Here is a 26,616-nt window from a genome sequence, read left to right as displayed (position 1 = left end):
TCCTCTGATAATCTTTAAAAAAATAAGTACGCGAAACAAGGAATGAAAAGTGTCTCGCCTAAATAAATCATCTCACTAATTGATACAAAAAATAAGATAGTCCTGATGGAGACTTCTCAGTAATAGTGTAATGATTTGGTTCAGTTCTTTTGATTAGTATGTTCTGGGCTCAACGCAAAGTCACCTAAACAAAGATGTTTTTGAGATGACTTTACTAACAATAGCTAGTTAAATTTGTTATAAATGGTGTATTATGTTTAGACAATAGTTATGTGCATAGTACATCATGCATGCAGCGATGCACCATCAGTTCAAGTTTCATAGTTCTGCTAACACTGAAACTATTACAGCCCTTCTAGTTGAACTAAAACAACCCAATTAGTTATACACTATTTTACATCTGATTAAAATGTAAATCTACCTGAACTAAAACAACCCAATTAGTTTTACACTATTTTACATCTGATTAAAATGTAAAAAATGATTATTTTATAAAACCATTTTGGTTAATTTTTTTGTAATTGTTTTTAGGCTTTTGGAAATACATATGTCACATAATATACCAGTATGGTAAACACAGCCGATTTTCACAAATTTGCAGTCAGCCTTTCCCTGTGACATGAGCTGTGCAATACACGAACCAAAAGTGTGGCACCATATACATATATATATCTCCATCTATCCACTCTCCAAAATAATGTCTTTATGACATTTTGGAACAATTTTGTTGTTTTAGACATTTATTATTAATATTGTTACATAGTTATTATTTTTTTTATTACTATTGTTATTGATATTAATATCATTATTATTATTATGATTGTTATTAGAGCTCCAGAAAAATTTCCGACGTGGTCCCACATGTCCAACAGGAGGTCTGAACTAAGGGGTCGACCAGAGCCTATATTCCAGCTCCCATCATATAAAATACTTGATAGAGTTTCACATGGAGAATTTTACAGTGTGCTTTTAGACCATAACTTTAGAAAATGACAATCAAAATAACCACAATACTCATGCAGATATTATATTTAGTAATATTACATTTTTGTGCAAGATTTTGGTCTTTGAATGCATGAATATGAATGTGTGAGGCTTGGTAGGTCTGAAACAGTGTTACCATGTGCATCCCATTTGTCAAACCACAATAAAAAAACGCTAGATGGGTAATGCTGGGTCAGGTAAGCCTAATACAATTTGATGAAACCAAACAGTCTTTTTACAACCAATTCAAATCAATTTCTCTTTAAAATTAATAAAGATTTGTCTTTAAAAATCCTAAAATGCAGTGTTTTGAGGATGTAATTAAATTAAATAAGTTGCAAGTGATAGCAAAGCTAATGTGTGCTTAATATACAGTATCCTATGCTGTATGTATATATTTATGTATTAATATTTATTATTTAAATGTATGTGATGAACAGAAGTTAACTTTCACAATACAGAATCATTAGTTTTACATTAGTAAATGTTTTAATTTTCTTGACATACCTGTATTTATATTTATATATTTTTTTAGTTTAGTTTTTTCTGACATTGCACTATGTTGATTACCTATGTAAATAAACTTAATCATGTTAATAAATTAATAAAGTTCTGTCTCAAAGAAATTGTAAAATGCAGTGTTTTCAGGATTTAATTAATTTAAAGAAGTTGCAAGTGGTAGCAATGTTTTATATACAGTATGTTATATGATGATATAATATATATAATGTATTAATATTTATTATTTAAATTTATGTACACTTACACACACTGTGTCTTGTAATTTGATTATTAAAGTTGATATAAAACAGAGTCATTGATTATAATGTGCACTTTCATAATACAGCATCATTAGCTTTAGATTAGTGATTGTTTTAAATTTTCTTGACTTATTTACATTTTAATTTTATTTAAAATTTTTTTAATAAGTCTCATTTGTTTTTACATGCAAATTAAAAAAATATATAAAATCAAACAACATATATTTCTGGCATTGCACTATATTGCTTACTTATGTAAATAAATTTAATCACATTAAACAATTAACAGAATTACAAACACTGTACAATAATTAATATAAACCTGTTTTTCTCATTTTTATTACTACTGGTACTTTGATTAATTGTAATATTACTGTTTTCTTACTTTAGTCTACTTAGTACAACATAGATCACTTCATATCACATCATTCCCCCTGCAAGCACTCTCATTTTCCCCCACATTCCCCGTCTCACATCAACAATCCTATATATGCTCTTGTTTAACACATCAATTTAGATTACTTAAGTATAACTAAAATAGTAAACATATGACTATGTAATTAAAACACCACATCAGAAAACAAAGTCTATTTGTTTGCAAAACTCAAAACCACTTTTAGATTTTTGTTTACAAAATACCAACTAATTCAACCATTTGATTAAACTCTTTTCTCCCAAAAAAGTATACCCCTTAAAGTTATACACAGTGACATAAGTTATTCACAAAAGTTTGTCTTTGTCGGTTTCCCCTGGGAGCTGGGTCTGGACACTTAGACCCCTGTGAATAAACCCACAGCTGGTAGATTTAATATTTGATTAAGTAAATTCAACCAGATATAGTACACAAGATGAGGGGTAAAACCCAGCCATTGAGTATTAAAGCGGAAAAAAGATTTAGTGAAAAACTTGGAAATGAGCAGAAATACTCTACTGTCATCTCCCAGGCCTATTGATTATGATTTGCTCTCTGCCTTGGTTCGGCGGTGTTCTCGTATACTGCATGATTCTGCTTTCACTCGGTAGAATTTAGTACCAACAGGAACCTTGAAACGATTCTGGGCCTAAAGAGATACAAAGATCCACATTTTGGAAACTTCAGGAAATATAAACAATATCAAATATGTCTTGGGGGACATGCATTCCCCTGGGGCATGTATGAAGGGTCAATCCTGAATTTGTGAAATGATGAATTTGGTTTGGACTGTGAGTCATTAAAAAAAAAATTAAGAATCTTTTCATCAGTTGATATTTCAAATCTAAATTACAATTTTCAAATGTAAATAAAATGACAAATTATATAAGGAATGAATGAATGTAAATGCTACAGTAAGAAGACTTACCTTTTTAGCCTGACAATACTCTTTGTCTGTAATCCTACCAATAATCCAAGCCCTATAATACAATTTAATACATTTACTCATTATATTTCATAAATTAATAAAAAATTATACTTATTATTAAAAATATCACTACATTCTCCATAATCATTACCACCTATACTATATTAAAAGGTATATTTTAGTACAGTGAACTTTTATTTAATAAAAAAAAATAACCCAAAAGTGTTTTTAAAGTTTGTGCCCAAAAGCATCAAGGACAGTATAACATTAAAGATACAAAAACTGTAAATTGATGACTGCCAGTTGATTTACAGCTCTGTGCACCATGTTAATTTATCATTAATTTGCATATACTGTATATGGACATTATGATGTCATATCCCAGCCATATGTAAACAACACAAGTATTTGTTACGGACACTTAAAACATTGTGGACAAAGTTTATATCCCATGGAAATAATATAGGAACATTTGTGCAGAAAAAATGTTTTTATTCTTAATGACTGCTTGACTGTATGTTGAACTTCACTTAATTTCAGTTTTTGTTGTACCTCCTATGTGATAAAATTGTCTTATTTTTTATCATTACCTTGTTTTGAGAATAATACATTTGGTTTAATTTATTATCTAGTATTATTGTTAAATATTTAAAAAATAAACTACAGTATACGTATCACTTAAACAATGACCTAATGTACCTTTTACTGGGGTCATGTGGTTTCAGCCCAAGTGGCTGCAACGAATCAGCATGAACGAAGTAGAGAGTTGTTCCACGTGTAAATACCACGTAATTGTCATTTTGCTCCTCAAAATATATAAGCACAAGATCGCCAACACTTATACTGAAGAAAGTCAAGAAAATATGATGAGACAAAGAATATTAGGAAAGATAACACCTGGTGCAGGTCTTAGTCCCATGTTACAATCCCAGTTAATGTCAACAATATTCCTTATAACATAACAAAACCAAATCCACTACATACAGTACATTAATTAGGAGGAATGAGAATTAGGCTTAAATATTTAAAAACGAGTTAAAACTACATAAGTGAATCATACAATATTCTTAAATTGAACTTCAACAGGGAATATTGTAAATTCAGGTTAAGAATTTTTTGGAATGTTAATATAATGTAAGTTAAACATGCAAATACATGTTTTAGATGTATTGTTCCCTAAAAATGACAAAACATCACAACAAATAATTTTGAAATTAATTCATTTGGCAAAAACATACAAATTATTAACTTGAGTATAGAAATTATTGAATTTTAAAAAATGTGTACTGTACCCTAATTTTTATACCGGATAATAATAAAAATATTAATACACTTCCAGTGACTGGAAGAGTTTCTATAATTTTTTCCCTGTAAAATTATAGGTATATTTTTTTAGTACAGTAATTTCTATGTTCAAGTTGATAGTTTGTATGTTACTTTAAAATGAGCTAGTTAACTTTAAAAATGATTTTTGTGACTTTTTTCGTAGTATTTTGCATGGGACAATACATCTTTAAGACCTATTCTGGCTCAAACGAGAATTAAAGTATACAGCACAAACCAATAAATAATGTTATATTAAATGTATGACGAATATTTCCATCCAATGAATGAGATGAAATAATAAAAAATGACTTCCTAAGTATTATTGACCATGATTGGAGATTAACTTGTTCTATTACTGATACATTTTCACTTACTCTTTTAGACATACTTACTCTATAATTGATATTTTCTCTGCCTTAGAACCAGACGACGCTGATTCAAGCTGTTGTAGAGAATGTAACAAGCTATTTCAGTATTGTAGGTAATAAGTCAAGAATGATTTATTTCCAAAATAGTTGGAACATCCCTAAAACCTTAGCATTATTGGTTAACAACAGCATTTATTTTTTCTTAATCAAACACATCATCACAGATGCTGGTACCGTATATTCTCGCATATAAGACGATCTGCATTTAAAAGGACCCCGAATTTGAGAAGATTTTTGGACAATTTCTGTATATCGGGCGTATAAGATGACCCTGTTTCACCATCGGAATTCTTCCCTTCAATACCAAACTGCTTAGGCCTACTTTTTGCTGCTTTTATGGTCTTGATACTGCATCTAGCTGGCTAAAACATAGCCAAATGAAGGGCTAATCTTCTAAATAATATGAATTTTTGGGCTTTTTAAATGTTCATAAAAATCTTATTTCCCTGCATTTAAAATTGCTTTCATTCATATTAACAGTTATTAGTAGCTTCATTTATTTCAGAAGCATTCACATGTCATGACGATCAACAAAAAATAAAAAATGTATAAGACAACCACCTGTTTTTCGATCACAATTTGCTATTTTAAGCCATGTCATATGCAAGAATATACGGTAGTTGTGCAACATGGTGCGCTTAAAGCAAGGCTCCAGGGGAAAAAATGTTTTAATTTGTTGTACAACTGATTTTTTTAAGACAAAAAAAGGGTGACAAAAAACCTGGTAACTGTTAATAAGATACAAATTTTTGGATATTTAAAAACTAGGGGAAGAAGGGTGGTTACACTCCTTTTTAAATATTAAAAATCTGTTTTATCAAACACCCTCTTTGTGTCTTAGAAAAATCAGTAGTATAAAGTTTTCCTCCGGAGTCTGGCTTGAAAAAACTTTCTCAAGCTGAAGCAAATACACCAATAATTATCAATTATAACAATAATTGATATATTTATTCTTATGTAACAATATTTTAGCAACCAAAGGCCATACCATACCTTAAAAAAACACACAAGGGCCTTAATGGCAGTGGTGTATCTAGGATGAATGATATGGGAGGTGTGAAGGTTAAGGGCAAAATTAAGTGATCAAGCAATTTTTAATTACTTGAGCAAATTAATCTTAGGGGGGAGGGTGGGCTGGAAAGGTGCACCCAAATTCACATTAGATACATCACTGATTTATAAAAGACTTAATAATGCTATAAGTACATAGAATGCTACTACTTATATCTACTAAGGTTTAATAATAAAAGATGTCTTTTTAGTAATAGTCAAATGTATTGAGAGCACAAATGGAGCAAAATTAATATAGACAAAACATATATACAATGATCATACAACAATAACTTAATAAGCAAAAGTAAAAATAGTAACAATAAATATCAATTAACCAAAGAGATAAATATATAATTTTCTGTACTCAAAATCAAAACCAAGTATCAATTAAGTACTATTAATGACAGTTTTGAGTGTCCTGGACAATACCCTTCTTCAGAATGGTGGTAGAGTCTTCTTTCCCTTTGGATGAAGATGAGCCCATTTTCTTAGTGAGGTCATCAGCTATCAGGATTCATGCAACCGTACAGAAGGATCTACCATCATTCTGAAGAAGGGTATCGTCCAGGATACTTGAAACTGTCAATAATAGTAAGTGATACTTAGTTTAGATTAAAAGAAATTTCTAGGCAAAGCTAGGAAGTAAGTAAGTACGTTTTTAGGCCTTGTAGAATCAATTATAAGGTATATAAAACAAATATTGATTGCTCTAGATTTGGCGGAGGCCCAAAGGAAGATAGGCTACAGTCTCCACATCATCAAAGGGCAATAGATTTCACCATCCCCCTCATGAGCAAGCAGTCAATATTTGTATATTATCTACAAACCTGATGAACTTATTTAATGAAAAAAACTATACAGATTATTCAGTGCATTACACGTCAGGCTGAAAAAATCTACGATTTCATTTATGTTCTTTACACAAATATACAAAAATTGCCAAAAAGGTGCATAGCTATATCTACCATTTTTTTTCTGAAGTCTGTGTTGTCTTTAGTCTTGGCAAGTCGATGACCTCCAGATGCCTTGTCTTCAAAACTTAATAACAGATACAAAACCATTTATAAACAAAAGCAATAAAAAGGTATTGCATTATTTTGAAATTGACCAATATCTAAAATCTACACAAAAAATCTAAAAGATGTCTTTACAATCACAATCATAAGATATATACAGAGTAGAAAAGGAGTAAAATTAACATACGGTATATACCTAAACATAATGATCATACAACAATGACTTTAATAAGTAAAAGTAGAAATAACATCAATAAATATTAATAACTATTATGTACAAATATTATCAAAGATGGACATGTTGTATATAAGAATATTGTATAAGAATGAGTTAGAATAAACATCTTTTGCTAGATGTTTTAGTATTTACAATATCTATTGATTCTAACCCTATCAAAAAACTTAAATAGAAGAATGAGCTCTTCGCATATTTTTAAATAAAATTGACATGGAATGTCCGCCCTCTCTAGAATGGAGAAAATAATTGTGACCATTTAATGTGGAGAAACTAAGGAAACAAACAAACTCAAGCAGTGCCTTACATTTATCTATTGATTATAAACATTATAGCGCCGCCTCTAGGATGGAGGAAAATTACCCCATGGACGCCCTCATCGACGTTCTATTATATATCGCGAACTGATGTATCTTCTTACATTCATCATCTTTGACCCTATTAACTAATGACCCATGAGCATGAGCAACATGCACTATAAATATATCTTACCTCTGAGTACTTTTTGGCATGCAGACAACAGACTCCTCTAACGATGAAGCACCTGCCTGGCCTTGCTGACATCTCTCAATTAACTCTTGTTTGGTTTGTAAGAGAGACTTGTTTTCCTCTTTAAGTTTATTATTTTCTGCTTCTTTATTTGAGAGTGTCTGCTTTACAATTTCACTGATGTTGGAATTTTCTGAAAGCAGTTTGTCAATAGATTCTAATGGAGGAAAAATTCAACAGTAAACTAGTAAATTTGTATTCAGAAATCACATTAATGATGATAACAATTTATTTAAACAATTGTCTTGCTCTAATTTTAAATAAAATCTAATATACAAACTGTAAAACCTCAAATTGAAGCCCTGGGCTTCTTTTTTTTGCAACCTTTGGATGGGCTTCTTGTGGCTACTTTTGCAAAGTACTGTAAAGAGGGGTGCTTCAATTCGAGATGGGCTTAAGGGGCACAGGGGCATGCCCCCGCGAAATTTTGTTTTCTAAACGCCAGAAAAATAACCTCTGAGACGTTTAGGGCGATCAATTTTCTCTCTTTTAGACCCGGTCCAACAACCCCCCACCCCCCTCAACGTGTTTAATTATCTTTGCACTCCACTACACCTTAAGTATCTTAGCAGGGTAAGTATTTTATTATTTGCATTAAATTTAGGTATTTAGATCAAAATGTTGTTGTCGCCTTTCTCATATGCAAACTAGGGGAAAACACACCTTTTTAAATGTTGCAAGTCAGAATTATGTCAGTGATTGCTAGTAAAAAATAAACCAAACAAAAAGCAAATGAATAAATTACCCTTATCTATTTGTTGCTGCTCTTCATGTTCTGCCAGTTTCTTCTTTAATGTTTCAATTTCTTTATCTTTCTTAAGCGAGACTTTAGAGAGGGCAGCATTGAAGTGGATTTGTTTGTCTGCTTGAATGCTAGTCTTCATGTCTTCCAAACTATTCAGCTTATCTTCATCAAATGTTCTCGCCATCTCTTGGATTTCTTGGAAGTGCCGTGCATCAGCTTCTTCTAGCATTGCTTTTATAGATTTTTTGTGATTCTCTTCCATACTTGACCTAAGTTTATCCATTTTATGTTTGTGTTTCTTCCTCTCTTCTTCCACTGCTGCGAGTACCTCACTTTGTTTATCTGTCATGAATGACGCTTCCATCTGACTTGTCTGCATTTTTGATTGTTTTTGCAGGTCATGATACTTCTCTTCACAATTTTGATATTTTTCCAACAATTCTTGAACTTGCAGATGAGCTTGTTGTTTGGCTAATGCAATTTCTTCATCTTTATTTCTTTCCAATTCTTCAAGCTTGCTTTGTAGTTCCATTTCATGAGATTTCTGGAGTTCTTTCAGAGCATTTTCTTTATCCTCATTAATTTTTTCAGCTGACTGGATTTCAGGTTTGATTACAATTAATTCCTCTAATGACATTTCCTGTATTTCAACTCTCCATTGTTTTCGTAGCATTTTTTCAAAATCCTTCAATTCTTCCTTTTTCTCATATTTAAATTGAACTATTAGATCACTTATTTCTGTTTTCTTCTCTTGTTCTTTCTTTTGCAACAATTCCATCTTTTCATCATTACTTCGTTGAAGCAAAACATCTTTTTCTTTCAAAAGCAATTTAAGTTCACTTATTTCAACTTCTTGACATAATTTTAAACCAACAATTTCTTGTTTCTCGCATTCAATTTGTTGCTTATGTTTATGAATCGCTTGTACAAACTGTTTATTTTCTTCTTTGGCATCAATTAATTGCTTATTCATACACTGTAAGTCTTTGTTGCTCACCTCAAGCTGTTTTGTAAGCGATTCTTCATTCTGTATACGTATATCCTTTTCTGCCAATAATTCTTTTGTAACAAGTTCTAAATCTTTTTCCAATTTTTCAATCTTTTTCAATATTTTCTGATGTTCTGCCTCCTTTTCATTTTTGCTTTTGTCCATCATTTTATTTTCTTCTTTAATTTTCGTCCTATATTTTTCATGTTCTCCTAATAGGCATTCATATTTTTCCTTAAAAACACTTGCCACCTGGTATTCTTCTTTTAGTTGGCTTATTTCTTTCACAAGATTTGAGTTATCTATTTCAATTCTGTCATATTCTTTTGTTATATACTCAACAGAAGAAGTAAATTGAGAAATTGATGTCATATTTTCAGTTGAAAAAGTAAAAACAAAATTTTTAAACGTTTCCAATTCATTTCTTAGTAACTTTGTTCCAGCTAACAAAGATTTTGTAGAATCACCAAGCATCTCCTCAAGATGACTATTTCTCTTATAAATGCTCCCTAATCCAGATTCTATTTCTTCTAGTTTTCTTTCTTTGTTTTGATGTTGTACTCTTAGATCTTCATATTCTATTTCAAATTTCTCCAGTTTTCCTTCACAATGTTCAATTTTTCGTTGAAGCTCTTCTTTCTGTCTTATACATTTTCTTTCAATATCTTCTTTCTCTCGTTTAAGATCTTCCAACTTGCCTTCAACCTCTTCCAGCTCTTCTTCTTGAAAATTTGATCCATGCAAATGACCTGGTTGATATGAGTTAGCAATTTGAATGCCACCAGCCAAGCTGTAGAATGGCATTTCGACACTATCCCTTGTCGACAGAAAATTATCAGTGTCTGGTGATAAAGCAGATCCAAAAGCCAGTACCATGCTATGGGTACCCATTGTCTCAGCAGTCTCAGATAAAGAGCCAACATCTTCCAGCACATCTTCTAGAGGTTCGTTTATCAGTGTTTCAACTGATTCTTCAATTGGATGATCAGCATTTTTCAAAATTTCATTAGTGCCCTCAGTTGCGAGTGAATGCAATGTTTTATTTGTCACCAATTCTTCCTTCATCTGATTCAAGTGTTCACTTTGACTCTTTGATAACTCATCTTCTGGTTCTTCCAAACATTTCATATCAACTGTTTGTGTTGTTTTACTCAAAACATCAATGTGTAATCTGCAATATTATTCAATTATACTGTAGTTACAAATTTACAGAGTAATAACAAATTTAAAATCAGACTAAATTACTGTACCTACCTAATTCATTCAGAATTAAATATGTACATAAATAAATTCATTATCACCATCATCATTCACAGTTTGACATATCCACTACTGGTGTACCGCAAGCATTAACATATTATGACTTTGCCTTGCAAACCTTCAAACAATATCCAGTATGAGTACGACAAGTTCACAAGATATCAATCTGGTACTACCATAAATTCTTAGTCAGGTAATTGTCAAAATAAAGTAGTTTTAGCAATCACCAAGTAGAATATCACTTCATTCCAGTTACCCATAGCCTACCTCTTCCACGACTACTACTGACACAAAAAAATATCAATTTCTTTTCACTTAAATATCATTTGTTTGCCCAAACCATGCTAGCTTTCTTTTTAGTATGCACTTTCTAATGGTTACTATTCCCAGCCATTCTCAAGGCTACACAGATGCTTTCAAACTTCACATGTGCACCTCAAGTGCTCCATCCTCACCTGGTCTTTTTTGATTGTCCAGGTCTCACTACCATACAAAACAACACTCATTACACTGGAAACCCTTCAAGTATACCGAACAACAAAAACAATAGAAGCAATAATATTAACAACCATAACAACAATAGTAATAATGATGATGAAAAACTTGTACTTACTCAAGACAGTAGTTTAGCTCTGGTACCTGGTCTTTAAGTAGCTGTATATCTTCCAACGTTACTGTTGGTAGACAACCATCACTCACGTCATGCTCAAGCTGAAAATGGTATGCAGAATAAAAATGATTGAAATGAGAATACATTAGAATATCAGAAGGAATCTTAGTTAATAAAAAAGTAAATTAATAAAGTTATTAACAAATATAATAGTAAATTTAATAATAAATATTATGATCATTTCTTTATACCGTGACTGCTGGTGGAAGATTGGAAAGCCCTGGAAACAAAGCATTAAGGAAGTGTGTCTGCATCATTATTGATAACTCCTTCCGTCTGTCAACTTCTTTTAACTGCATTTCACTCACTGCCCCAAAGCGCTACAAACACAAAAGTACAATTTTAACAACTAAAAAGAGGATTTAGAGCGGTAGTAGCTTTATTAAATATTTTGTATCGTCATCACTGTCTTCATAATCACTGTTATCATCATCAATAATATGATGACCATCACACAAACACTGGCATAATTCCCCAAAAATTAGCACAACTCACTTGTGAGAACTGTACTTCATACTGCCTTCTGAGATAGATTTCCGCCAGTGCTTTTGCAAACAGTGTCGGTGAATTGTAAACTTGATCAGCAATTTCTAATCTCTTTTTCAATCTTTTCAGGTTCTCATGGTACACAACCATTTTGCTATGGATCCCAGTTATTTGTTGTTCTACAAACATAATCCACCTAGAAGAACATATATAATAATTATCTTAACAACTTTTGTTTAATTCAGCTGGATATGCAGTGGTATATTTAGTGGTCCAAATTGATCAACTTTGGCTGAATGGACCACCTCACAAAATACTGAAGAAATTAATTATTTAATGGGGAGCTGCAATGGGGGCACAAATGTGAAGTGGGGGGGCTTCTGGTGAATAATAAAGCAGAATTTGGTAACTACTTGAATATGTTTGCTTTGAAAATTTCCAATGGAAGCAACAAGGGGAGAGGATAATTATTTTTTGGGGTGCACACCATGCACCCCCTAGATACTCAACTGTGGGTACGCAAAATCAAATTCCTGCATTTCAGACAAAGTTTGATTAGACGGTTGTGTATGACAGTCAAAAATTCGATTTTATATTGCTGGCCTTGGTTGCAAAAACTGTATATTGTACATAAACATAATTAGTATTCTAACCTCAACCTGACATGAAGATTTTTGCAGAGCTCCCCTTTTGCAATCAAACAACGTCGACTAATTTCTCTCAACTGAAGGTGATTCTTGAGCATAACCACCAGCTGCTTCTGGTGACTGTCACAGAGTTGTGGTAAAACAGAAGTGTCTTTCAAGTTGCTGAATCGCGACTGATTCTGCACAAAGCCCTAAAAAAAAAACAAAAAAAAACACAAAGTACTTGATAAAAAACAACAGAGATTCACCTACTGTATTCAATATATTCATGAGAATTTCTTTTCAACATTTTAAAAATTTATTTTACCAAAAGCTACTGAATGTTAACTTTCACAATTTACATTTGAAAATGCATAAAGAACTTACTGCAATAACTGGAAATTTAAAAAACCAATTTATTGCATTGGGATGAAAAATTTATAATTTTCAATTGTCAAGAATATCATTCAAGCAAACATCTTGATTAGTTCTGGATTGTTTATACTGCTTAGTTTCTTCCTTATTAATGCATAGACGATTAATCAAAGGAAAGTGTTCCAACCTGAGCCATCTCTCCTTGGTCTTGTCTGGTTTTCTTTGCTTGGGCCAGGAGTTGTTCCAAACCGAACAGCCGATCACCTAGTCCTTTAATTTCTTTCATACCAGGATTATCCACCTTTTCTGGTATAGGAAAGAAATCTGTGTAAATTTGTGTAACCACCCCTGTTATAACGAATGCTAAAAATAGGCTCCTCATATACTGCAGAAGGTAGGTCAAAATTAGTACATAGTCCATTATCGGGCAAGGTGGATTATTCACCATGGCTGTTATAGGAAAAAAATCACCACCCTCGTTATGGCTAATGCTAAGAACATAAAAGATCTTTATGTTTCAATGTTGACTCTGAAGCATAGTCATGATTAACAGCAGCAAATTCAAGAAGGGGACCAACTGGTCCAGCACCCCACACCCTAAAATAAAATAAAAAATTATACAAAAAAATGGGGAAAAAAAGAAAAAATTATTCAAATTGAAGTCATAGAGTGCCATTTCCGGCCATCTAGAGGTGCTATAATCATATTTCCTTACCTCAGCCTCAACCACGGTGGGGCTGAGGTGGTGTGTCGACCCTTCATCTGTGAAAGTCCCTGTTAAATAGAGTAGTTAAAAAGCTAGGGGAAACTAATTCTACTGGCACACTGCGTTTGGACAGGGGAAAATCCAGATTTTGTCAAACAGGGGAGTGGGGGTACAACATATTCAGAATAGATAAGTGAGAGTGCTAAATTAAATCTTAAAATTTAGTGGCAAAATGGAGGGTGGGGCACGTTCCCCCCTTCTTTTCGTGATAGTAGAGTACATACACTGTACATGAATTTCAGAAAACAAAATATATTAAAAACAAGCTTGGTTTATAAAGTAGTTTATGTGATTTAATGTCAGTTAAATTCACTCCTTGATACAGATTGATGTTATAGTGGCCGTATTTATTGTTTTACAGGTACAAATTCACAAAATTTACATTTATCATTTTGAAATGAAGCCCCCCCCCCCTCTTCACTCTGCAAAAGTTGCCTCAAAAAGAAGCCCAACTCAAAATGAAGCCCATCTCGAAAAAAGAAGCCCATCTAAAGTTCGCAAAAAATAAGAAGCCCAGGGCTTCAATTCAAGGTTTTACGGTATCAAAAAACACATAAACAAGCAAAACAGAAAGCTTGCCTTTGTACCCCGATTTATAATGCTTCAATCCTTCACATTCTTTTTGTTTTTAATGGATAAAAAACTGTGAACATGGGCCTGTTCAGCTAAGTATTTCAAACAGTAACAATGATAGCATATTATGTAGTTTTTCAAAATGTTCACTGTATGTGCAGTGATGCGTAACTTATGCATGCACACTACCGTTTGAAGCTGTTTTTCTCAATTTTGCTAATAGTGATACACTTCAGATTCAATTGTTCCTTATAATTAAAGGAAATTAAATAATCTGTTTAGTTATAGGATATAATTATAATAAAAACACATTTCAATATTTTGAGAATTTGTCCAGGTTTTGTGGAAATGCGTCACATAATAATGTCTGAAAATAAAAATGTTTACAAGGTTTTCATCAAGACTTTTGGTAATAAAGTATACACAATGTTTGCAGAGTCTGCTGGTGTCAGCAAGCAAGACTGTTCTATGTGCAGCAATATTTCATACTATAGCTGATATCTCTATTTAAGGAAATTCCATTACAGTAATTGTAAATAAATTTTAATGAAGAACTAATATATTTGTTTGCTTATGATACATATTCTAATATTGTGATTGTACAGTTAGAATGATTTTTGGACAGAATGTTTTTAGGTTTGAAGTTTACAATGTGTATATAGCCTACTAATATCTTTGTTGTATGTGCTAATATTGTATGTTTAATTACCCAGGAAGACAAATTTCATGTATTTTTATATATGACTGAATAAATTGAACCTTGAACTAAGAGAACATTTTTTTTAAATCTTCTGTTACTTACCAATCACATCATTAATGTCACATCTGAAATTCTCAAGAGCTTCAGGTTCAAACTGCTCCAGAGACTTGGCACACTGCTGATACATATTAACTAATGAGCTTCGTTGGTCCTACAAATCCAATATAAATTCATCTTTTCAATTTTGTTGAATATCAGAGAACCATAGTTTGGGTTCATCTTCCAGCTGAGAGCCAATTTACATAAAGATAAATTTATTCTGTCTGTGGTACATTCTAGAAAACCCTCAAACTTTAATTAAATAAAGAAATAACATAGTGATACACAGACAAAAACAATTTTGTACACAAATGTTTAAATTGACTACCAGCAAATTTATCAGATCTATGCATTCAATACAGAAACAGAAATCCTTATGCATCAATTACTTGTAGGAAAAACTGTTTCTTGTTCTAATAATTGAAAGCTAATACTACTTAAGCAATTCAGACACTGCAATTATTCAAGTTTAATAGTTCTACAGAGTATATTTATTGTTGGAAACACCAGTAACTACAAAGTAATACTGATGTTGTGCTATTTGTATATTAATTGTATATCTTTAATATGCATTTTCCATTCTTATACAAGATTTTTTTATGCTTTATTAACTTAAAAGTGTATATATAATAAATTGTGAAATAAATGAAACAAATAAATGGAATGAATGAATGGAGCGAATTGAACCAATGGAATGAAATTAATAGAACTAACAGAATGGATGGAATAGAAGGAATGAATGAATAAGTAATGTAAAAATATAAATTAGCATTGCAATATATCATTTCATTAAAGCCTATCCTGTCATACTAACCTGTCTACTAATCCATCTCATTAATGTCATACTATCTCGGTCACTCTCACTTTCAAAGCGTGCTGAGTCTACCAAACAGGGAGGCAAGGGAATCCTCTCCAATTGGCTTAGCACATCTGGAAACTCCGACAACATTTTGAAGTAGTTTGTTCGTTTTGACATAAAATCAGTAAGGCTAAGCTCAAAGGCTTTTGCACGTTGGTGGAATGCACTGAAAAATCACCAAGAACCTGGTTTTATATTCATTTTTTTTAAATGACCTTTAAATGAGGTTTTTAGCAGTTTAGCATTAAGTAAAAACCATTTGATATTATTGTTATACTTCATAACATATGTGAGGTCTCACTACAAAATGAGTCTCATCGTTAGAAAAGCAAAAAATGAGTTTATATTACATTTTGATAGATCACATTATAAGCTTTAATTTGATCTTTGAATGGCTTCCCTGGGATAAATAGATCCAGAGATGTTAGCATTTAAAGTTAATAGGTGTATGAGAACCAGGTTTTGAGAAAATCGGCCTCAAAGATAAACTAACCTGTACAAATAATTGGACTAGAATTAAGGAATATGCAAAAAGAACACTGTTTTAGTAAGAAAATTCACTTAAAAAGTACACAATCATAAAATATAAGTATCAAGTTATTCAAAAACATTAAAATCAAAATTTTGTAAAAATGTTGCCTTTGACCTATTTTGGTGAATATCTCAATATGATTTCACCAACGATACGTCTCATTTCGTGGTGAGACCTCACATATACTACAAACATATTTAAAATGAACTATTAATAATTGAATTTATAATAACTAAAAAAAGAAAATACAGTAAAGCATTTTAGTGTAGAAAAGTAAGTAAATGGCCATCTTTCTTTTTCTCATTCTTCTTATTATTATTATCTGCTTTCTTATTCCCTCCACTTTTCTTATTTACCTTGATATGTCCTCCAGATTAGCAACAACTGCCATCCATCCTTGCTGTTGTTGATGCTGATCTCGCACCATAATCTCACAAGATTTGACTTTTTCTTTGGCAAGATCATGCAGTTGCTAAAAAAGAATTCATTTTACTATAGAATATGAAAGGAAACTCTCATTTTTACAGTGGTGTGTTGTGGAGTTTTCTAGGCATTGTATGCATACTAGGTTAATGATTGAACTTTGTGCTTGGAATTCGGCCAAATGATAATAAATGAATGTTTACAGCACTAGAGAATATTAAAACTGCAGATAGTAATTGCAATATGTTGCCGGTTTATTACTTTATGTTTTTTAATTTTGTACTTGTTATTACTTTTAAATGCTACTGTGCTTTCTGGAAAAATAAATGTATGTTAATATAAATTTTCAGTGCACACAAGCCAAATGAGTATACTGGGACTACGGTTTAAAGTCCTTATCCGAGAAGACTTGTTCCACCACCGGAACCATTGGCGAGTGAGCCGTTTGAACCAGCGCTGATATTAGAGCTGAACATACAAGGCAAAGCTTAAAAACAGTTTTTGACAAATACCTGTGACTTGCCCTTATCTGGATATAATAGACATCATCATGTCCACATGCCCATGGGCAAATCAAAGACATTTTTGCAGAAAACTGGAGAGCATGAATAACATTAAAAACAGCCTGATAAGTGCCCTCAGTAATTTAGTTAAGTATTTCCTGTTGTTAATTTGCTTTATATTTTTCCTTTATACTTCTTTGTTTATTCATGTTCATGGAATGGTTACTCTGTTATGATTAGAAATTATATTATTTACACCTGTATATTAAGTTTGAAAAGGGAGATTGTTTTCAGTTCTTCCTAAAGGCCAACTCAGACAGCGTTGGCCGACGCAGCCCGACACGATTTATCGTCGGGAACAGTCTTAAGCTGTCGTGAGAAATATTAAACACGTTTAATATTCTACTACGCGACTGCCCCTGACGCACACCATCGCGTCTGCGTTCAACTCACACAGACCCGACGCGACAACAAATCGCGTCGGGCTGCGTCGGCCGACGCTGTCATACCGTTTTCTGTGCTCCTGAGATTGCATTTGGTTTAAATGATCTTGATTTTTATACTTCCTTGTTTATTCATGTCCATGGAATGGTTACTCTGTTATATTTAGAAATTATATTATTTATACCTGTATATTAAGTTTGAACAGGGAGATTGTTCTCAATTCTTACTAATCATACCGTTTTCTGTGCTGTTGAGATTGCGTTTGGTTTAAATGATCTTGATATTTGTAATTTTACGAAGTGACTGTGACACAGTTAAAAAGCATTTTCTAAATAAATATTACTGTATTATTATTATTAAAATAATGAAGAGTCACTTGGAGAGCCACAATTAGTAGGCACTAACAGAATAGCTTTCCATTTTCCATTTAATTTCATTTACTTTCTGTCATAAAACAAGCCTTAGAAAATCAGATAAAAGTACAATTTGAAAATGGTGCTGAAAAGTGATTCCAAAAAAGTAAACCAAATTCCTATCAAAGTTGGCCTCCCATAGAGTACAGGGCTGTATAAAACTCACCAAATATAGTGTTAAAAACTATGAAGTGAGCCTGTTTGACTTACAAGAGCCATTTGTGTTCTTGAGCTGACAGCATTGTAGCTTGGAGGCAGGTTCCTAAAAGCCTCCACTTGTTCTTTTAGTTCATAATCAGATGGCTGTGTGGCATCTTCCGTTAATGATGGGCTCATCTGGTATGAAGCTTGCTCAATCAGAAACTTATCAAACATGTAGATAGGACTGGTGTCCTGACAAAAACAATGATAATTACTTTGAAGGTAAACGTGTCACTTTCATTACTATTTAATCGAAATGCTTATAAATCTCTATATCTTATTCATGGATGACTTGATTCAATCACAGAAATTGATGACTAGTGGTGGTCAACCTGTATCATTAAATCATTTACAAAGGTACCATCAAACACATTATTATATTAAGTTTACTTACTGTTCCAGCATTGAAATCACACACCCTTTTGTGGACATCCAAACTTTGACCTCCACTGACAAGTAAAACTTGTTTCTCAACTGGAATACCATACTCTTCTTGAATGGCACGTTGAAACTCCGGCACACTGAGAAACAATAAATTAATAATTGTTGAGATATGTTTTTGTTTTAGACACTGACAAGGCCTTGTTAATGTTTCTTGCCCAAAACCAACAATTTTGTTTTTTTCTTCGAAATATTTTTCAATTCAATTCAACATTTATTTACTTCCTTTTTGAATCAAATAAATATATTACAATTGATCTAAAATAAATTGAAAATGCAGGAAAGGAAGAAGGCAAGAACCCGAGAAGATAAGAAAAACCAATCTTGTGGAGGGACAACCTGAAATGAGAGAAAAAAAAAGAGATTAACAAAAGAGACAAAAAGACAAAACAGGACAGAAAGGGACGAAAAACAATACAAAGTATACCTGTACACCAATTCAAACAATGATTCATCCAAGCTCAGATTTTAAGGCAGTCAATCTTATGACCACCATTGCACTCCATAGCAAGGCAATTCCACATTGGAAGGCCAAAACCATCAAAAATTTAATCCACTTGATTTCATTTTCAGAGCAGAAACATGTAGAATTTTAGTGTTATTAATTCATATTCTTCAAAAACCACTGGTATCTGTCACAATAAGTGATGAAGAATTTAATAATTATAGTCAAAATAAATTAAATAATAATTCCAACAAAAAAAGAAAAAAAAAGACAAACAATGAACAAAGAAAATAAAACTACTGTAACTGAAATGAAAAGTTCCGATTTAAACCGTTTACCCAATTGTTGAGTTCAAGTGCAAAGTGGATTTCATTCCAAGATGACGGGCCAGCCAAGGGGTCTTATACATAGGGACCATTAAGAGGCACCTGTCAGCAGATCTATCCCTTTTCACACTGGCAAGGTCAGAATAAATCTGAGTTATTTCCAAAGTAATTCCGGATGCATTTCTATTTACATCGAACGAAAAAGTCTGGGTTGACCTCCAATTTTACACCGGCAACGCAGATTCAAATACCGCCTTCAATTTTTTTTTGCAATGGTAATCATCACTTCGCTCAAGTCGTGATTGATTCAAAACTATTGTCAATATTGAAGCAATTTATTGGCAGATTTTTAAAATTATGCGAATTAATCAGCATTTTTTCTTTGTCAAGTCTATAAGGAAGCACAAGAGGGTTAATTTGAAAGGTGTCTTGGCCTAGCCCGTTGCCAGTAAAGGTTAGGCCTACTAGACCACAACTGCGGTAGGCGCCAGGTAATGCCTATAATCTGGAATCGAATTCACTGTTTTCTACAGTGGCGACTCTGATGTGTACCTGGGTTGTCCAATGCTGTATGAGTCTCTCACATCGATTATGGAATGTTTGGCAACACTTAGTCATAGTTTTTGACATTCATTCATTTATTTATTTATTCATTCATTTATTTGGCCAAAAGATTACAGTAAAAAAATTGTCAAAAACTGAAATTGACAGAAAAAGTATTGGAAAACATAACATATATTGGACATGACAGGATAGCCCAAAAAAACCAATTAGCAGGTTTATTTCCATTGGAGTCTTGTGAAGTAACATATATTATTACATCAGTAAAAGATGCAATGCTAAATATGATTTAAAAATTAGTAGATGTTATTTTTTTTCAAATATAGTTAAATTTAGTAATTTAATTATATCTCTTGGTAGAGAGATGGCTTTTAACTAGTTTACAAAATAAGGATTTGCTGGTTGTTTCTTTTATACCTGTTGATAATCTCTTCCATTTCTTAATTCTGCCGGCATAAAATGTGGAATTTATTATTTTGGAAGCGAAGGGAACAACAAAATTAATACTTCTCGTGTTATGCCTGTCTATCACTAATTCTGTGAAATTCGGCGCTAAGATATGAGGGGGCAGTAGCATTAATTATGCTGTGTACATAATTCATTTTAATTTGTGTATATCTATCTTCTACATTGAAAAAGCCTAGACCATCCAGTTCTCTTTGGCCAAAATGACTTCAAGGACCTTATTTAAAAGGAATTTAACACATTTGTTTTGCATGATCTGCAGTTTGTTTTTGTAGTGAGCACTAACTGATGAAATACCATGAAGCGCATCTATTATCAAAAATAACATTGAACAAAGAAAGAACATTTATGTTCTTCAAGTTTGTCTAAAAAAGATTGTTGTCGGTAAAGAAACTTAATATGACTACAAACTTTTCTGATCTAACTACAATATGTACAGTAAATGGAGTGGTTGTTCTTTAAAGATAAGCCAATTGTAAAACGAACTTACCAGCTACGTTTCGGCTAGCTCCATTTATTATTGTTAAAGCCAGATGAAATTCTTTTAGAATATGTACAGTATTATGTATGTGTATACTGTACAGTATGTCTTCACAAGAAAGGTATTGATCAAGCAAATTAAATCAAGCTCACTTAATAGGTCTGCCATCACGATTAATTAATCGAGAAATCAGCCTCTTTCAATTTTTGTTTTGTTCCAAATAAAATTGATTCTGTTGTTCTTACATGCAATGATAGTTTGTCTATAACCATGTGTAACAGGAACATGAGGTAATTTCTTTAAGTCTACTAGAAATTTCAGTTGGATTTTTACTCAATACCGGAAGCACACCATCATCTGCATAATAAAAGCTTGCATTCTATACTAATTGACATGTTTTTTATAACCAGGGAACAGTGAAATTACATGAAAACATCTCGAAACGAACATCAAAGGTTATAACCCGCGGTACCGCCGCTCTTATCATAATCAACTGATAAACAATTTTCCACTAATTGCAATTGCTTTGCGCATGCTCGCTATCGTGTTCTCATGGTGATCGACGTCGTATTATACCATGATCATACCAGGGAACAGTTAAATTACACCACCTAAATATTATAGAAACAATAAATGGGGACTAGGCCTACATCGCGACGATTGTTGTAAAATTTTGCAAATATGTTCGATGGTTAACGGTCTATATTCTATTTTAAAATACCAATCAAACAGTAAATCTACAGTATCAATATTTTAACTATCAACAGTTTGACATGGATTCGGGCCTAGATACAATACAAGAACGGTGAACATAACATGTACGCCTGTCACTCACGATCAGGTATAGCCTAGCCCTATATTGCCTAGTACTGTTGGGAGGCTCCAGGCCTACAGGCGACGTACTGTAGCATGGGCGCTTGTTGTGAATGCTTTTTCCGTTTAGCCTAGAGAGACCTTGAGTACTAGAGTTGTGCACTCTCTGGGGTTATCGTAATACAGTCTGCAGGTAAACTCATTAGAACTGTTAATCATGTATCCATAAATTATTTTAAAAAATAAAATTATACTAGGCCCTATGCCTATGTTCACTGTTAAACATACTTGTGACAGTATAGTATGTGTGGGATGGTGTTTTTATGCTGGGAGGTGGTAGTTTATGTTGCTGTAGTATTGTACTCCTCTCCTCTATGCTATTCTATTGTTATTTATTGAATTTATGATGCAACAATTAACAGGGAAAAAAATGTTTGCTCGCTCAAGAGACATAGGGAATTTGTAAGTTAAATATCAATCTTTTAATACATCGAAACAAGAATGACGAGCAATTGTAGCTTTTTATAATATATACTGTAGTCTAGAAAAGTAAGTAATTTGGCACAATGCCAGTACACATACTTACCAAAAAATGACTTATAATTGCTTGTTTTAGTTAAATCACACTATGGAGTTCGACAGGAAACGCTTCTAAAACATACGTAAAGTGATTTTAAACCAGTCGTTATGTATTAAATTGCTGTGTATTTGTAAAAAAAACACAATTTAAAAAAAAAACGACTGGATTGAAGTCTAAGAGAAATTTTCTGACGTTGGTGGTGATATTTTCATCCTTTTCGCTTGATTGTCGGTACTACGCGTTTAGGCACAAAGAACTAAGACACAGCAGGGGCAATTACACTACAACAATAGCGAACAATAGGTACCTAACAGGATTAGCACGCCTTAGTAGTCTGAGATCATTCCATGTAATTTCACTGTTCCCTGATATAAACAAAGAAATAATAAGAGTCTCCCTTGGGGAAGCCCACAATGAATATTTGTCAATTCAGAATTAAACTTGTTAATGCATACGATATGTTTTCTACTGCTTATATATGATGAAAACCAGTCAATAGACTTAATTCCCATAGCTTTAGAAAAAAGAATGGTGATCGACTGTGTTGAACGCCTTCTGTAGACCAAGGGTTAACTGCCCCAGTGTAATTTTCATTAGAGATTTGAGTGCGAATGTACTGTAGTCTGTTATGTGAATAAGGCATGACTCGGTTAAAAAGGAATGGCAAAAGCATGACAGAAATTCAAACAAAATGTTGTCACCTAGGTACTGTACTTATCAATTTGAACATATAAAACCTGTTCCAGAATCCAGAATCTTTTATATGTTAAGGATACTGATTGGTCGATAGTTAAGAACGTCAGATTTATGTCCTTTTTTGTGTATACTGTAGGTTGGACATGGCAACAAAAATCGTCTGGTACTACCTTGGTAATAATTGACAGGTTAACAATGTGTGCTATATGTTTTTCAAGAATGCTTGCACCATCCTTTAGAAACCTTGACAGGATATTGTCTAGTCCAGTACTCTTGTGAATATTCAAACCTATTCTATAAAAACAAAGTCTTCAGATACATCTGATAATTCATAACCATCAAATGGGATGTTTTTGTTCACATAATACTCTTTTAATATTCTATAGAGTTGGTGCTCATTTGCATCATTAAAAGTGAGAGTTGAACTTACAGTATTTGTGTTCTTAACATCATCAAGACAATGTGGCCATCAATATCTAATGCCATTTTAGAATCATTTTTAACATTGTTTTTAAATCCTAGTGACTTTAATTGTTGCCAAAGCTTACGGAGCTGTGCCTTATTTTCCTTTACTCTATTTGAAAAATATTCCGACTGAGCGCGTTTAATATCCCTATGTAATTTATTTCTAATTTCATAATATTTATGGTACAGTATGTTGTTATCTTAGGGACTTTTTAAAAAATTTACCAAAGAAAGAGTCTCGTGGCCAAATGTTGTGCGCAATTTCAATGTTCATCCTCTTTGGACAATAACAAGTACTGATGATAATTGGTTTTCGATAGTAGGAGTTCAATCCACAATGTTTCTAAATTGTTATGTTCCGTTCTGGCATTACAGTATATGCAATGTTGTTCCTAATGAAAAATGCAGACTCCTCCACCCTCTCGGTCTCTATCTCTTCTAATGATGCAGTATTCAGCAATACCAATCTCGATTTTCAAGTAATACACTTTTGGAGAGTACATAACCAGGATATTAAAGCCAGGCTGCAGAGGGAAAACATTTTTTTATATGTTGTACAACTGATTTTTCTAAGACACAAACAGTGTCTTTGACAAAAAAACCTGGAAACTGTTAATGAGAAACAGATATTTAAATATTAAAAACAGAGGGAGTGTCGAACACCCTATTTGTGTCTTTAAAAAAATCAGTTGTACTGTAGAAGCAGTTGGCGCAACGGTTGTGGCTCGGACACTCAACCTTGAGGTCAGGGGTTCGAAACCCTTGCTGTGCAAGTCACTTGTGTCCTTAGGCAAGACACTTTATCTATGTTTGCCTCTCTCCACCCAGGTGTATAAATGGGTACCGGCATATGCTGGGAAGGTAAAACAGACTTGCTGTGTGGGAGGAGTGGTGAATCCCCCACAGCCTTGCAGTGTCTGGCCCTAATGCTAAAGAGAGATGGACACTCCAGCCTGCTTCAGGTTTGGAACCTTTACCTTACTTTTTGTACAGTACATCAAATATTGTTTGGAGTTTTTTTCAAGAGACTGACTGATCTGTATGCGGAAAACAATGTATCAGTGTTAAGGAACACAGAACTTTTATTGGTCTTTTAAATGTACAGTACAAATTACTTTGTTGTTGGCAAACCATATAAAAATCACTACAGTATCACTAGTATTCTGTGTACAGTCTACTTCATGCATGGTAAAATCCAGGTGTGTAAAATATATATAGACAAGGAAGTACAGCATTTTGTAATTTGGTATACTATTTTGCTTTTAAGCATTGGTTATAAGTGACTTCAGCATCCAGGGCATGCTTGAGCATCTTTTTATACTACTACAGGAAAAGAATTATAATAAATATTATTATTATATTATTTATTTGTCCAAAACCAATATACCTCCAGAGACAAACAATTTTAAAATAAATGTGTTCGTAATTTACAATTGAATATTTTGCATGCAAATACACTTTTCTGAAGATCTGCTTACCTATGCATCATATGGATCATATCCATGGTAACCATTGTACCAGAGTTGACAATGAATATGTGCAGCATCTTGATCGTACAACTTTGATGATCAAAACTTCAATTTCTTACAAATTTGAATTTCATCAATTGATTTTTAAACCTGTTAATATAAAATTATAAAATGTTATATTCTAAAAACATTAATAAACTTATAATACATTTTTATTGTGCCATTTAAAACAGATAACCTGTTTGCAATGTAATGCTTATCAACAAGATGCAATTTTAAAGTGCTATCGTAAAACAAATTTTAAGAATTAAATTTAAAGCTGGACAAACCTCACAACGTGCAATGGTATAGACATTGGATGACTGTTCCGTAATGTATGTACAGATCTTGCGCACCACTAGATATATGTCGTACTATTATAATGGGTTTTTCCATTTTGCTTATCTTTAGTATTTATAACTCAAAACTTTACACTTCACACAAAATACACACTTCAAATTACCCATGAGCTCAACTGAACTATACTTGATGATAATGTTTTATTATTATTACTTATTTGGGCAAAAAGAAAATTACAAAGCAATAGGCCAGGCCTACTATAAATTTTTATTTGTAAACAGAGAATTTTGACAATGAAAAGCTTGGCGGCCAATTTAAAAAGGTGAGCTACAAAAAAACCATTTGCACACAATACTACTATAATATTAATATTAATATATTAAAATACACCTAGGCTAAGCCTGGGCTTCTACTAGGTAGGCCTATACTATGGCTAGGCCTAGGCCTAGTAGGCTAGGCCTATTTGGGGAATTTGGCTCAGGCAGGGTACTACAAACAACCATCTATTCTAGGCCTTATTTATATATTATTAATATTATTATTTATTATGCGCGTCATGTGAAGACAAGCCTAGGCCTAGCCTAGTAGTGAGTACAGAAAGCCAGGCTCCTCCTCTCTGTAGTCTAGGCCCAGGTCTAGGGTAGGAGTCTAGAAAAAACAAAAACTAAAGGAAGGCCTACTACTAGGCCTAGGCCTAGCCTAGGCTAGCCTTTTTAAATAAAACAAACAGAACGTGAAAGAGAAACAGTTTCATTTTTAAAAAAAACATTTTTAGCCACAAACATTGCGCAATTACAAGTACACAACAGAATTTTGGTATCACCTCATCATTAATTTACTAATAATAACTTATGGTATTTCCAGAGATATCCTCCCATGGTTTCTAGACAAAACGGCAATGACCAAAACGGCAATAAGTACCAAAACGGCAACAGAGTACAGACCAAAACGGCAATGTCAACTACCAAAACGGCAGTAGGCATAGGACAAAACGGCAAAGGAGCAAAAATCATGTGCAGAGTTATAAAATTATTATTTTTATAATTTTCTGAATCGTTTTTTTTTTTCACAGTTTATATATTGCGGCCAACTGACCTATACTATTTTAATATTTATAAATAATAATAATCAAATTAATAAGATTTGTATAGGGCTCACTCATATTCAAATTTAAAGAGCA

The 26,616-nt window shown here is 32.7% G+C and overlaps 1 protein-coding gene across 1 annotated transcript; it reads right to left on the bottom strand.

The window, feature by feature from the left end:
• Nucleotides 1–1,984: 1,984 nt before the first annotated feature.
• On the bottom strand, nt 1,985–26,378 carry LOC117111262 (RB1-inducible coiled-coil protein 1-like). The gene is made up of 19 exons (XM_033254173.1): nt 26,260–26,378; nt 25,107–25,247; nt 18,750–18,876; nt 18,365–18,547; nt 16,728–16,843; nt 15,795–16,005; nt 14,984–15,092; nt 13,030–13,148; nt 12,495–12,679; nt 11,851–12,037; nt 11,547–11,675; nt 11,299–11,396; nt 8,438–10,596; nt 7,636–7,849; nt 6,858–6,930; nt 4,804–4,853; nt 3,785–3,928; nt 3,086–3,137; nt 1,985–2,806 (listed from the first exon to the last, which is right to left on the bottom strand). The coding sequence occupies exons 2-19, from the start codon at nt 25,172–25,174 to the stop codon at nt 2,699–2,701; spliced, it is 4,332 nt and encodes a 1,443-aa protein (XP_033110064.1). The 5' UTR covers nt 25,175–25,247; nt 26,260–26,378; the 3' UTR covers nt 1,985–2,698.
• Nucleotides 26,379–26,616: the final 238 nt, after the last annotated feature.

The sequence above is a fragment of the Anneissia japonica genome, unplaced genomic scaffold, assembly GCF_011630105.1.
Source record: "Anneissia japonica isolate Jap-2015-1 unplaced genomic scaffold, ASM1163010v1 scaffold287797_len360924_cov175, whole genome shotgun sequence".
NCBI classification, from domain to species: Eukaryota; Metazoa; Echinodermata; class Crinoidea; order Comatulida; family Comatulidae; genus Anneissia; species Anneissia japonica.
This window is presented reverse-complemented; position numbering and strand designations above follow the sequence as displayed.